This window comes from Nematolebias whitei, chromosome 20 (assembly GCF_014905685.2).
Source record: "Nematolebias whitei isolate Nwh7 chromosome 20, NemWhi1, whole genome shotgun sequence".
Taxonomy (NCBI): Eukaryota; Metazoa; Chordata; class Actinopteri; order Cyprinodontiformes; family Rivulidae; genus Nematolebias; species Nematolebias whitei.
In genome coordinates this window covers 11,975,432-11,989,031 of record NC_056517.1, presented here as the reverse complement: position 1 = coordinate 11,989,031, position 13,600 = coordinate 11,975,432, and the positions used below count along the sequence as shown (strand labels likewise).

Below are 13,600 nucleotides of genomic sequence, written 5' to 3'. Positions count from 1 at the left end.
AGTTGTTGTAGGTAATCAGGAAAGAGTGGACTTTTGGTGGTTTGAGTATTCTCCTATTAATCAAGTGGAATGGATTAGTTCATGAAGAAATCGAACCAAAGCTGGGTGAACTAATATTTCAAGGTAATGCTTGTGTGCGTGTGTGTGTGGGTGTGTGTGTGTGTGTGTGTGGAGGGGTCTGAATGGGTATTTTTTTACTCGCCTCTGCGTGTGTGTGTGTGTGACAGTCTTGGCCTGTTTTCAGCGCAGTGTTGCACTCACCGTCTGTACACACTCCATCAGAGGGACTCGTACTGACTGGTTCCCACACAGAGAGACCACGCACGCCGGGGTGTTGGCGGTCGTCTCCAGCAGGGCCAGGATGGCCTCCACTCCCATTCGACTGGCCTGTACGAGCCGGCACACACAGGGAAAGATCGCAGGACATCAGTACAGGTTTGTTGTCACGGTCACTCACGCTCACAAACACAATGTTGACCCGGTTTCTCATGTTTCTGGACTGGACTTAATTTCTGCATGAGGTCTTTGTGGTTTATAGGAACCATGACTGAATGGGTCAGTGCACCTTAAAACTGACACCATTTTACCTCAGACCCACGCACAGGCTTAAAGAGACAGTGCAGATATTTTAGAGGGAGGTATAGTGGAAAAAATTGTGAACAAATATTATCTCGTCTGTAGATGGCATTTAGAGTCTCGGTTTAAAAAAATATTATTTCTAACTAGACTGATGAGCTAATGGCTAGTCTGAGCAGAGCAGAGAACAGAATCATCTTTAAACAACTTTAATATCAACAAGCGGTACTCAGATGTCCTTCGTAGCCGAGGGATTTGAATAATGAATATTTTTTGTAGTTTTCAAGATGAGTGTTTGTCTGAACTAGAATTGAACAGAGAATGTAAGTAAACCTTAATGTTTTTGGTGCAAGATATTCAAGTGGGTAGGAGTTACACTGTTCAGAAGAACAGAGGTAGTTTTTATGTGTTTGTCCGAGGCAGCGCAGAGTGACAGATCCTGGTAGATACACAGCTCCTTTCTATCTAATCCAGCTGCTCAAAGCTCTTTACAACACAATCTGTGCCCTCACACACACATTCATACGGCACTCTACTAGATCTCTACAAAGATAATCTGAATCTGTAGAGACTAATCAGAGCTTTAGGTAGTTTTCACACCTGATAGTCCAGTAGACTCGGTTCGATTGGGGACCAACATTCAGACCATTTGTTTACATTTTCAGCTGGTGCAGTTCACATTCACACTGCACTTAGTCAATCGAGCCAACCTGTCTCTATGAAAATGCAGTAACTGTTCATACTGCAGAACCTTCAGTTGTAGACTGAGACCACCGAGGTGCTCCACAGAACGCCACAGGAAGTCCTTCCTCCCTGTGGTTATCAAAATTTTCAACTCCTCCCCCTTTCTGCACATAGGACAATTAAATTAAACAGGTCTCTCTTGCAAATGAGTTCTCGTGGCTCAATGAGACTAACCTGGATAAATAAAGGCTAAAAAAAAAAAAAAAAAAAAAAAAAAAAAAAAAAAAAAAAAAATTAATCCTGTACCACAATAAACGTTGGTTACGTACTGTAACCCCAGATTCTATGAATATAGGCGTAGCCCTTTAAGGCTGTCGCTGATGGTTTATCCCGTTATGCGCAGCATAAGCACTGAAAAAAATTAGTCCACGCCCACCTGCTGTGTGGGCCCCACCCGGTCCGTATAAATTACGTTAAGAGCGGGAAATCGGCTCCCAAAATAGCTTTTTCTTCAGCCATTTAGGAGCCAGTGAGGCCCGACGCTTAAAGGGCTACGCCTATATTCATAGAATCTGGGGTTACAGTACGTAACCAACGTTCTATTTCATATAGGCTTCGCCCTTTAAGGCTGTCGCTGATGGTTTAAGGGCGAAGCGGATGTGGTCCTCGCCTCACTGGGTCCATTCGAACACAGTAAGAAGCGGAAGCTTGCCCAAAAAACGTCTTGTCACTCAGCTCCCCGTGTGCATAAACTACGCATCGCGTAATTATGTGCCATGCACAGACGCATGTTGTGTAACTATGCGTTCTGACAAGCATGAATACCCCGGAAAAAACTTTCAACGGGAAGAGGAAGTTTAAAAGAGGGGGGGGAGGGGGGCATGAACCAACTGGTTCATGGCTGAACAGTATAAACAGATTAATGTCCATGAATTGATAATAATCAAATGAACTGATTGTTAACAATAATCATGAACTGATTAGTGACAATAGAACCAAAATCACAGACACGACTTGTGACTGAAAACAACATCTCACACTGTAATGCATGCAGACAGAAGTGAGCTTAAACAGAGTTCCATGAGAACAACAATATTCATTCTGTTAGGGTACTAAGGACAGAATGTGTCATGGAACGAGCCGTTACATCACGTAGGTAAAGTGAATAAATGAGCAGGGTGTTGACCATGCAGCCGCAGTGCAAATGTCCTGCATTGACATACCATTATGCAGAGCAGTCGAAGATGCGATACCCCTGGTCGAGTGTGCTTAGAGGTTGACAGGAGGCCCTAAATCTGATGCTCTGTAGGCTTCAGAAAAAAAGGCCTCACACAGCCAGTGTGACAAGCGCTGGATGGATAACGGCGACCTGCAGAAGCATCTCTATAATGCACAAACAATTGTTGAATTTGAACGCATTGCAGCTGTGCGCGTTACGTAACACGTCAACGCCTGCACCGGGCAGAGAAGATGAACAGATGCTTCCCTTTCTGATATGTGGGGGGGAAAAGACCCCTCCAACGATATCACTCTTGATTTAAAAGAGCTCGTGATGTTTTAGGCATAAAAACTGGGTTGGTCTTAAAAACAGCTGAGCTGCCCGTCAGCCTAATTCTAAGGCATGACGAAGTAACAGAGAGGGCAGATAATTACTTACCCTCTTAGCGGGTGTTAAAACCAGCAACAGGGCTGTTAAAAGAGACAAGAATTTAAATGAAACCTGATCCAGAGGCTCAATTGAAGCTTTGATCAGGGCTCGCAGGACCAGCGTTAAATCCCACTGTGGAACAAGTGGACGTGAAAACAGGCCTACATCTCTGTACACCTTTTAGAAACCGCTTCATCAGCGGGTGATTAAAAACTGTTCTGTCTCCGAACCTTCGTGGCAGGAATAGATGGCTGCAACGTACGTTAAAGCGTACTGAATGCCAACTCCCTATCCATCAGCTGTTGTAGAAAAACAACACGCCGCCTAAAAGGCATGAAGTGGCCTCTAAACCTTCTCTGTACACCAGCGCTGAGAAGCCGTCCCCTTTGATGTGTACAGAACTGTGGTAGATGCAGCACATGAATCTTGAATTGTGCACATTATCTCCTGAGGGAGACCCATCCTCTAAGTGGGACCGCTCAGAGGTCAGACCCACAGGTGTTGACCTATTTCTGGGTAGCTCTTGGTCGCTCCTCCTGCCTGAAGGAGAGCATCCTCCCTCCACGGCAGTTCCACGGCGACCCGACAACAGACGTTGCAGGCCTGGGAACCATGGTGCGCTCACACGCCGGGAGCCACCAGGAGAGCTGTCAATCCCTCCTCCTGAACTCGGTTCAGGAACCGTAAAGAAACAGAGGAGGTGGGGGAAAAGGAACGCGTATAAAAGCGTTTGGGCCACCGGCTGTGAGCAATTGCGTCACCCCCCCCCAGCGATGGATTGTCTCGTGGGCTCAGGGAAAAACCATAGTTGACACTGAGCGTTCTTCTCGCGTCGCAAACAGGTCCACAGCTGCTTTGCCAACTTCTGCTGCGTCTGAAAACATCAGATCTGGATGGAGGGTCTGGTCCACGTGACGTGGGCCGCCCCTGGACGTTACATCCGCCCCTCTGTTCAGAACACCGGATATGTAAAAACGCTCTAATAGAGAGCAGGTTTGATGAACCCAACTCAGTAGCTTCCGCGCAATGTGTAACATCTGGGCTGAACGCACACCCCCCTGGCGGTTTATGTACGCAGCAGTCACCATGTTGTCTGTGTGAATCAACACGTGTTGATTCTGTAGCACGGGAGCAAAATGTTGAATCACATTCAGCACTGTGCGACACCAAAACATTGATGTGGGCTGATGTGCGGTGGGGCCACAGCGCCCCTACTGTTTGAGATAGGCATGTCCCCCCCCAACCTGACAGAGACGCGTCCGTGAAGACTGACACGTGACGTGGGTCTACTGACGGGGACTCCCTCTGACAGAGCCAGGGTGTTTCCCCAGTGTCGGAGGTCTGCTCCCACGGAGGGAGGAACAGTGATCATCCGTCTCTTTTGTTTTACTGGATCCACACGCAGACGCGTAAGCCACCTCTGGAGGCGCCTCATGTGTAACAAACCCAGCGGGACCACTGTGTGAACTGATGACGTCATTCCCAACAGCTTCATGACGGAGACAGCTGTTACCACTTTGCCAGGTCTTACGTGGCGTAATTGGTTTTTTAGAGTGTCGATTCTTGTTTGTGATAAACGAGCCGTCATGGTAATTGAGTTTAATTCCACTCCCAGATAAACAATTGTCTGGGCCGGGAAAATCGAGCTCTTCTTCCAGTTATGGCGAAGCCCAGATTTAGCAGGTGTGATGCTAACATCTGAGCCTGTATCAATGCTTCCTGTCTGGATGTTGTCCAACAGCTGTCTGTTCGTCAACATGTGAAAAAGGTCTGTTCATGATCGTTTTGTTGAAAGCTGACAGATCCAGAATCGGTCTCATCCCTCCGGTCCTTTTGGGGACCAGGAAGTAGCGTGAGAAAAACCCTGTGTTTTCCTCCTCGTTGGGAACTCTTGAGATTACACCTTTTATCAGAAGCTCTTGGACTTCTGCATTTAAGGCTGAGACTTGGTCTGGTGATGACAGGACCGTCTCTATAACTCCTCCGAACGGAGGGGGTCGGGTTGCAAACTGCAGCGTGTAACCCTTGCATAACACTCTGTCCATCCATCTGTCCGGTGAGCATGTTTTTAGCCACTCTGCGTGACGTTCGTGGAGTGGACGTGCGTTTAAATGATGTGCCGTGTTTCGAACGGATGTCATCCAAAAACTCCGCCTCGACCGCCGTCATGCGTCGCGGAAATGTTTTTCGCGTGACCCAAGGCGAGGCTTTCTCGAAAGGGCTGTTCTGCGCGCGCCCGTGCGCTGTGTCTGAATCGCAGACCAACCTTCATGTCTGGGCGGGGCGGTGTGCGCTGAGGCGAGGCGTTTGTCAGCTGATAACGTCGAGAGGCTGCACGTTTAACGTCGCTGTGCAAACGTTGAGAGGTGGAGGGCGTGACGTCATCAACGCCGTGCTGTCGAAGTGAAGGTTGTGAGCCTCGCGGGAGCGCACGTTTCCTCTGGAGGGACGCGCGCCGCTCTCGCTGAGGGCGGGGCCCGTCATTGGATTCATTCAGCTGTCTCACGCTTATGCCGCCGTGAGCTGCTGATCGCTGAGACGCGGTGGATGACGGCCACTCGCATTCATTCAGGAGAGGCGTGTGTTGTTTTCGCTGAGAGCAGGGACCTCCACCGGACCCGGCCTGCGGTCCCACATTTATCCCGATGTGGGCCGGTGAGCGCCGGGCAGCTGTGCGTGCATCATCGACACAGTGCCGTTTGGATGGAGGCTGCTTGTCTCGCTCGGGAGCGCGTTAACACCGTTGGGAGGTGATCGTGCGGGTCTGATTGACAACAAGTTATTTCGCTTACCGTGGTGTCACGTGAGCGTCTGGGCATGTGAAGGAGCGGCGGTGGATTTAAAAAACCTTTATTTAAGGACACCGGCTCTTTATGAGTGGAGGGTGTGTGTGTAGCGGCTGTGAGCTCATCCGAGCTTACAGACTGGCTAAAAACAGGCATTTTGATCTTTGAAAAATCATTTATTCAATTCCTGTGTCATTCATACACACATCCTCCGCAGACCGTCATTTCTTAAAATTTCTCCCCCGTGAGCCCTGCGGTTTGTTTGCTCCGAGCGCCGTCTGCAGGCGATCTCTGGGGAAAACGCTGAAGTGCAGGCTGCCGGACTGAGGAGGGGTGGTCTCTGGCGGGCGGGGCTGGTGGTGGAGCTGGGCGAGACGAAGCTGCTGCTGCCGTGGAGCGTCGAAGTTTCTGCCTCTGCTTTCGACGATCTCTCCAGCGGGCTGGGGGACGGAATGAGCCGCGCGGCTTGATGATGGCGTACAGCTTCCGACGTCTCCTCCGACTGCTTCGAATTCGTCAGCATGGACGTCAAGCTGCTTCCGAACAGCGCGTCCGATGAGATGGGGCCCTCCATCCAGTCTTTGTGCAGCTTTTCCGGCAGCAATGGAGAGTGACGGAGCCAGATGGAACGTTGGATTACCGTCATCCATGCTACAATCCTCGACAGGCAAACCGAGGGAGCGGCACACATGTTGAGGATGGCGTCTGCCGATTACACAGGGAGCTCTTTGTCTCCTCCGGCAGGTCTGAGGCCTCCAGCCTTTTCGACATGCTAAATGCTAGCAGCGCATGTTGTTGCTAACTGCAGCTGCTTGAAAACACGTCGGTGGGCTCGATTGGAGAGCTTTGGTCGCCGTCTGGTTCCTCCGGAGGGACGGGACGCTGCTCCGACCTGGGCAGCTTCGCTCCGGAAGCTTCCGCGAGGCTTGGCTCCAGGGGAGGGAACCGAGGAATAGCGTCAGTTGCCTTACAGAAGGAGTTCTTTGTCTCCAAGGCAGGTCTGCGGCCTTCAGTCCCTTGGACATGCTATATGCTAGCAGCGCACGTTGTTGCTAACTGCGGCTGCCTGGAAAAACACGTCGGTGAAAAATAACCTTTCCGCCGATCATCCGAACTGGCGGGAAAAGGCGAGGGACGTAGAAAAAAGGGGTCCCTTCATGTCAGCCTCCTCCCGGGTTCCGCCGGGCAACCCCTGAGGGCGCTATCGGCCGGGAGCGGTGTGATCGCCGATGCGAAACGAGGTGGGATGGGGTGAGCATTCACTCAGCCCCCCTCCACCTACACTACGCTCCCCAGGAGGGAATGAGCAGCGGGGGCTGCAGCTGAGCACACCTTGCCCCGGAGGAACCATCCGGTTCGCCCCGAGGGTCGGCGATAAGAGGAAAAACACAAGATGGCGTTGTCCAGCGTGTAGTGACCTGTCACTGGGAAATGTTCCCCGACGCTTACCTTGGAATAAGACTGCTGTCATCTTCTCCTCGGGGAGGAGAACTCACCGGACGACCGGAGGTCGACTGCCGGGCCAAGCATCCTTCACCAAGGTTGGTCATATACACAATTTATCTTCTTTGTTCTTCTGACAGTGCTATATTAGCTCGCTGAAGAAAAAATGGGAGCCGATTTCCCGCTCTTAACGTAATTTATACGGACCGGGTGGGGCCCACACAGCAGGTGGGCGTGGACTAATTTTTTTCAGTGCTTATGCTGCGCATAACGGGATAAACCATCAGCGACAGCCTTAAAGGGCGAAGCCTATATGAAATAGAACACTAATATTTCTGTCTGCACCTGACCTGTTTAGAACTACATTGTTGGTATTTTTCTATTCTCTGTTCTTTTTTATATATGGTGTGATTCCTTGTGTTTGTTACTTTGTACTGAAACTCTGGCACAAAAAACCTGTACGCGGTCATCAGTTTCACATCTTATTTAACATCAACAGAAGCAGCAGCAGCTAGCTACATATTTTCCTGTGCAGCTTCAAGCACATCCTGCAGAAATATACATTTTCTGCCTAAACTAACGGTTTGTATAATAGTTTTAAGATTATAAATGTTGGATTTTATCTTAGGACAAGAGAAATTCCCTTTGGTCCTGTCTTTGCTAAAATTAGCCAGCCAGTTCTCTCAGAATTAAACTGTTTCAAAACATTTAAAGAGCTATCCACAATAAGCAAGATATTAACTATTCAGAATATGTGTTATAGCTTTAAACAAGATTTCTGGCAAAAACCAGTGCAAGGTCTTCATTTGTTCATAAAAAAATGGAATAATGGGAATAAAAAAATTAAAAATAAATTGGTACAACTTCTAAAATCACTGTCTGATCAGTTTTTTATCAGGGTTGCTGAGTTCTGCTTCATTATTTATAATGATAATAATGACAATTAATTTGTCTGATAATTTAAAAAAATAATAAAACAGAAATGTTGTTTAAAATGTGTTTGCTTACTTAATTCTTAAAGTAACAAGTAAAATATATTCTTGGACCGATTATCTTGCTGGTGCTGGTGATATACTGTAGTTCTCCTAAATGAGTGGTTTCCACTTCCAGTCCACAGGAGCCACTAGCCTGCAGGTTTTAATGTTTCCCTGCTTCAACACTCTTAAAGGTGAAATCACCTTTCTTCAATTCAATTCATTTATATAACACCAAATCCCAACAGAAGTTGTCTCAGGGCACTGAAACATTCACATACACACAAAAGCCAGTTGATAAAAGTTCTCTATCTAACGAAGCCAGAAGACGATCTGTCTTTTCATGTCAGCTTTCATCAATTGAAAACTACATATCAAGTTGTAAACCTACTGATTTGTTTTATTCACATTATTAGTGTGTTTTTAGTGTGTGCAGCGATTGAAGGTTTTTTTTCTCCATCTCAGAAACGCTGCAGTGAAGCCACATATTTCTGACGGACTACGAAGTCATTAGCTGGTCGGTTGTAGACTTTGCACACTGGCTCTCCCACAAACAATCTCGTGGTTTTGGTGTAGTCCGTTTCACCCAGGGTGAAGTGATGGTAGATGCCAGCCGGCAGCGTGATCAGGTGTCCCTTTTTCATGGCGATTCGGATCTATCTGTCCTCCTTGTCCCAGACATCAAAGTAGGCCTGGCCATCCAGGATGTAGCGAACCTCATCATCCAAGTGTAAATGCTCTTCAAAAAACATCTTCAGCTTATCCTCGTAGTTAGGCAGAGTGTCCTTGTGAATTGTAATAATGTCCATGTAGGAGTAACCTTGTTTTTTGCGGGTCCTCTCCAGCTCTGGGTCTGTTTCATAAACATCAGCTTCCAGCAGAAACTCCTAGCTTCCGCTTGTTTAAGGAAACGGGCTGGTTTGGATTCATCCTGCGTGGCTTCTCGTCAGAACTGTCCATGTACCAGACTTCCAAAACCATCTTAAACACTGCGAACACTTTCTGAGCTCTGAAAAATAATAAACCTCAAAGAAAACTCCCTGAAAAGTCTGTGAGCTTGGGGAAATGTGTGTGGTGGTAGGCTAGGCTAAGACAATCCTTTTCTGCATGATGTCAAGTTCTGCAGAAGCCCACTAATCATCAGTTCACTCACATGAGGTTTAATGAAGCAGAGAAACATTGGAAACACAAGTGTGGAGGCCCCTAAGGACCAGGACTGGACACCACAGATCTAGATAATATTTTTTAGACATATTGTGCTCACATTTAAAAAAAACAAAGTGAAATATTCATGGACAATAGCAACAAAAAACTACAAGAAAGTTTAAAAAAAAAATTTAAATTCTGTGCATTTAATATTACTAAAATGCTGTGACCCACAGTTTAAACATCAGTATATTAATGAACCTACCAGAATACGATCAAATGCAGAGGGCGTCCCTCCTCTCTGCACATGCCCCAAGATGGTCACCCGCGTGTCGAAACCCAAGTTTTGGACGACAAGCTGTTTGGATAAGACCAGCAGAATTTAGCAGCAGATAGCGTCGTTGCTCTAAAGGGAACTTCTACAGAAAAGTGAAATTTGTAGCTCAATAACTGCGAAACAAATCACAGACAAACACAATATAAAAGCTGAAGAGAAGGGGAAACAGCAAAGCACAAGCAAGCCATTCTAATTTTTCAGTCATGTTAGCAGAGCCCACAAAGGATCCAGGCAAGATGTAAACCACTCAAAGAAATACTCAGGCAGGTACTGGTAAAAAAATCTAAATACTGTATGAATTTAAAAAAAACAGTTAGCTGTGACAAACTTTGATAATCCTTCTGAGCAAAATAAAAGTGAGGGTGATAAAAAGGATTGCAGAAGTGTGGAAGCCTCTTACCAAACCAGCAAATGTGCCTGATAGAGCATTTCAGAAACACAGCAACAAAGTGAGAAGCCACATCGGGGCAGAGGTAGAGTCATACAGGAGGCTGGCTACACCAAACTGTACTTACATTCTTAATATAGTCAGTGGTAATGGGCTTGTTGTTACGATCAATCGCCCCTTCAGCTACAATTATGATATTCAGCCTTTTCATCCCTGCGCGGTTCTATGAAAGGAGGGCGTGGTGGAGAGAACATGACAGAAAAACAAGAGTGTGGCTGTGACGTGGACTTTCAGAAGCACAGGGGCCAGATGAGACGACAGCCGAGGAGCCGCCTTCACAATAAAAGCCCCGCTGTTGTTAGCATCAGGCTTATATAATCAACAACGTCCTACTTTCGTTGCTGCTCGTCAGCACATTATCATCACTCGATTAACACTCTGTCAGTACAGTGTAATGGAGAATAATGAGGCTCGTGAGGCTGGTTTCCATCAGCGAGGCTCCGTGCTTCTGGCTTCCCCTTCCTTCCACACTCAGGTACTCACATCTTTGACCAAACTAGAAGTGATAGGCTTCCCGTGCCTGTCAATGGCTCCCTCTGCAACTATGATTATGTTGAGCCTTGTGCCCCTGGAACGTGTCTGAATCATACATCATTGACATGTGTTTAAAGCAGAAACAAACACAGCGACACATCACAACACCATCTCTCTCTCTTTTTCTCATTATATATACATATACACACACACACACGTAGATATACACACATATATATATATATATATATATATAAATTCACATTCTTTAAATTTGAGTTGTTTAGATGAGGACCTGCTAAAACAATGTGGTCTTTAGCAGGTTCTGAAATGATTCAAATCTAACCTCGAGTGAACAAAAATACACAATTAAGCAACAAACAAGAGCCAGGTGGAGGACTTCTGGGATGGTGCTGCAGCTAAACACCTCCAAGTCTGTGGAGATGATGGTGAACATGCCCATACTTAAACCAGTGTCCATCAGTGGAGCTTCAGTTGGACAACAGATTGAACTGGACAGTCTACACTGGGGGGCAGAGCCACCTGTACCTCTTAAATTCAATTCAGTTTATTTATATAGCGCCAAATCACAACAAAGTTGTCTCAGGGCACTTTACAGGAACATTCACAAACATAAAAGCCAATTAGTAAAGTTCTCTATCTAAGGAAGCAGCAGGCAAGTTGAATCTTGGCTTCGTTGCAGTCTCCCATCCTGAGCAAGCACAGAGGCAACAGTGGAAAGGAAAAACTCCCTTTTAAAAGGAAGAAACCTCCAGCAGAACCAGGCTCAGGACAAGCGGCCATCTGCTCTTATGAGGCTGGGGTCCTCCACTGCTACAGGAAGCTGCTGCCAGCAGACATACTACCTGTCACAGCATATCTTCAGCATGAAGAGTACATTCAGCCACAGACTGCTCTACAGATAGAGGAACTCCATTGTCCCCTTGGCCATACGTCCACCACCTAATTGGCAGGAGGAGGCGCTCAGTGATGGGGGGCTTTTTGAAGCTTTGATGATGCGGTTATAGGAATAAGAGGCTCAGTATTGGTTCTTATTTCATAACAGTGTTTCCCCTACCATTAAGCAGGGCGCCCCGCTCTGTCAACAGAACCGAGCGCCCTGCCTACCGACCCCCACTCCTGCCAACGACTGCTGGCATAAATGTAGCGCTATGCTAGTGGAGCTCAATACAGACGTGCTAGCTAAAAAGCTCCAGAGGTAGCACACGGTTTCCCTCATGCTGAGCCGTCTACACCGCTCGAAAACTGTCGATACAAACAATATGCATCACAGATGTGTCTCAATCTCCAAACACACCCCCACCCCGTCTGCTAAAATCCCCAAAGCTAGGAGCGCCCTGCCAAGGCAAGTAAACTAGGGGAAACACTGACAAGCATAGATATGTTCTGATTATATCTATTTATCTCTGGTTTCCAGAGTCTAACATGGTTGTGGAGGAAGTCTGACCCACTCTTCTTTACAGCGTTGCTTCAGATCATTGAGGTTTGCAGGCTCAGCACTCTTAAGGTCCCACCGCAACATTTCACTCAGTCTGAGGTTCTGGACTTTGACTGGACGTTGGAACGTCTCGATTCTTTTCTTTTTGAGCCATTCGATTGTAGATCAGCTGATGTTTGAATCAAAAGTCCTGCTTCATGACCCAGTTTGGTCCGAGCTTCACTTGTCGGACAGATGGACTCTCAGCTGACTCTTAAATCAGACGGTAAGCTCCGCACGACTGTCCTAAATGTTTTCTACTCGTGAATTATCTTTCTTTGTGTAAAATTATGAACTTCAGATGGATTGTAAATGACTCAACTCTTCTCACATTGAAGAACATTAACAGTGATTTCTCTGAGGTCATTGCAGATGTCTTTTCTCCTTGGCATTGTGTTAAGTAACGACATGATGGAATCTGTTGAGTGTTTTGTTCTGTGTACTTCACATTAGATTTAAATACATTTAGAACCTGGTAAAAACAAAATAATTTGTATTATGCCCTGATATAGAAGATCCTAGAAGTACAGGAGGGTGGACTTTCTTTTTTTCCTGTGACTTTCACTTTTTTTTCAAATCAAGTACAATGAACTTTCTCATGGGACAACAACTAGTGTAGAAAAAGTAAATGTATACATGATGAATACTGATATCCTGGGGCTCAGTGGGTTTAAGGAGGGGAATGTGACTGTGTTACCGCTGATAGTTTCTGACACATCTTCTCCTCCCAACCATCCTCTGGAGGCATCTCAGGAATCAACACCCAGTCTGCACCACAAGCCAGAGCGCTCACTAAGGCCAGGTAGCTACAAAAACACACACAGACACAACGCGTTGATGATGAACAGAGGTGATAACAGTCAACACCTCTGCTTTAGCAAATTAAATCTTTGGACGTGCTCCAAAGTCAGTGCATTCTTACCCACAGTGTCTGCCCATGACCTCCAACACAAACGTCCTCTGATGGCTGAGAGAAAAGACAAGTCCAGTTAGAACAGAAGTGGTGTCTTTAACGAGAGAGATGGGGGTCCTTCCTGTCACCTCTGAGCGGTTGTCATAATTGCATCCACCACCTCGATGATCCTGTGCAGAGCAGAATCAGTGCCGATCGTCATGTCTGTTCCACAGAAGTCGTTGTCGATGGAGCCGACCATCCCCACTATGTGCAGGGCTGAGTACCTCTGGACAGCATCAGCTTCGATCAGTCCTGAGGAAAAAAACACAAAAATATTTGCTTTTTTTATACATGCACCTTAATTTCTGGATTATAGAGCGCACCCAAATATAAGCCACATACACTAAATAAAAAATAATAATAAAAAGTTGAACATATATAAGCCATGCTTGTGTATAAGCCACAGTATTCACGTTGAAACACGTGAGGCAGCACACAGCTACTGAGAGATGTGCAGCTCTTGATCAAGAATCAACCACCAGACGTTTTATAGACTTTACCTTACTGTTCAACACACAGACAGAGTGAACCTCACAGGTCTTCATGACACTTCCCTCACTCGTGGTTACTCTACTGAACGTCCTAACACAAACTAACACATAATGAACACAAACTCACACATAATGAACAC

The 13,600-nt window shown here is 46.6% G+C and overlaps 2 protein-coding genes and 1 pseudogene across 2 annotated transcripts in view; all 3 read right to left on the bottom strand.

Annotated features, from left to right (window-relative positions):
* The window catches only part of LOC119426842 (ATP-dependent 6-phosphofructokinase, platelet type), a 97,653-nt gene that overhangs the window by 29,568 nt on the left and 54,485 nt on the right, over positions 1-13,600 (bottom strand). The gene's annotated exons all lie outside the window — the stretch shown is intronic.
* Positions 8,573-9,092, bottom strand: LOC119426781 (annotated as a pseudogene).
* Positions 10,513-13,600, bottom strand: part of LOC119426494 (ATP-dependent 6-phosphofructokinase, platelet type) — a 10,638-nt gene continuing 7,550 nt past the window's right edge. Inside the window, exons 5-8 of the mRNA XM_037694049.1 lie at positions 13,056-13,221; positions 12,937-12,981; positions 12,712-12,820; positions 10,513-10,621 (exon numbers count right to left, since the gene is read on the bottom strand). Of these exons, the coding sequence (XP_037549977.1) occupies positions 10,514-10,621; positions 12,712-12,820; positions 12,937-12,981; positions 13,056-13,221 (428 nt within the window). The 3' untranslated portion in view covers position 10,513. The remainder of the gene's footprint in view (positions 10,622-12,711; positions 12,821-12,936; positions 12,982-13,055; positions 13,222-13,600) is intronic.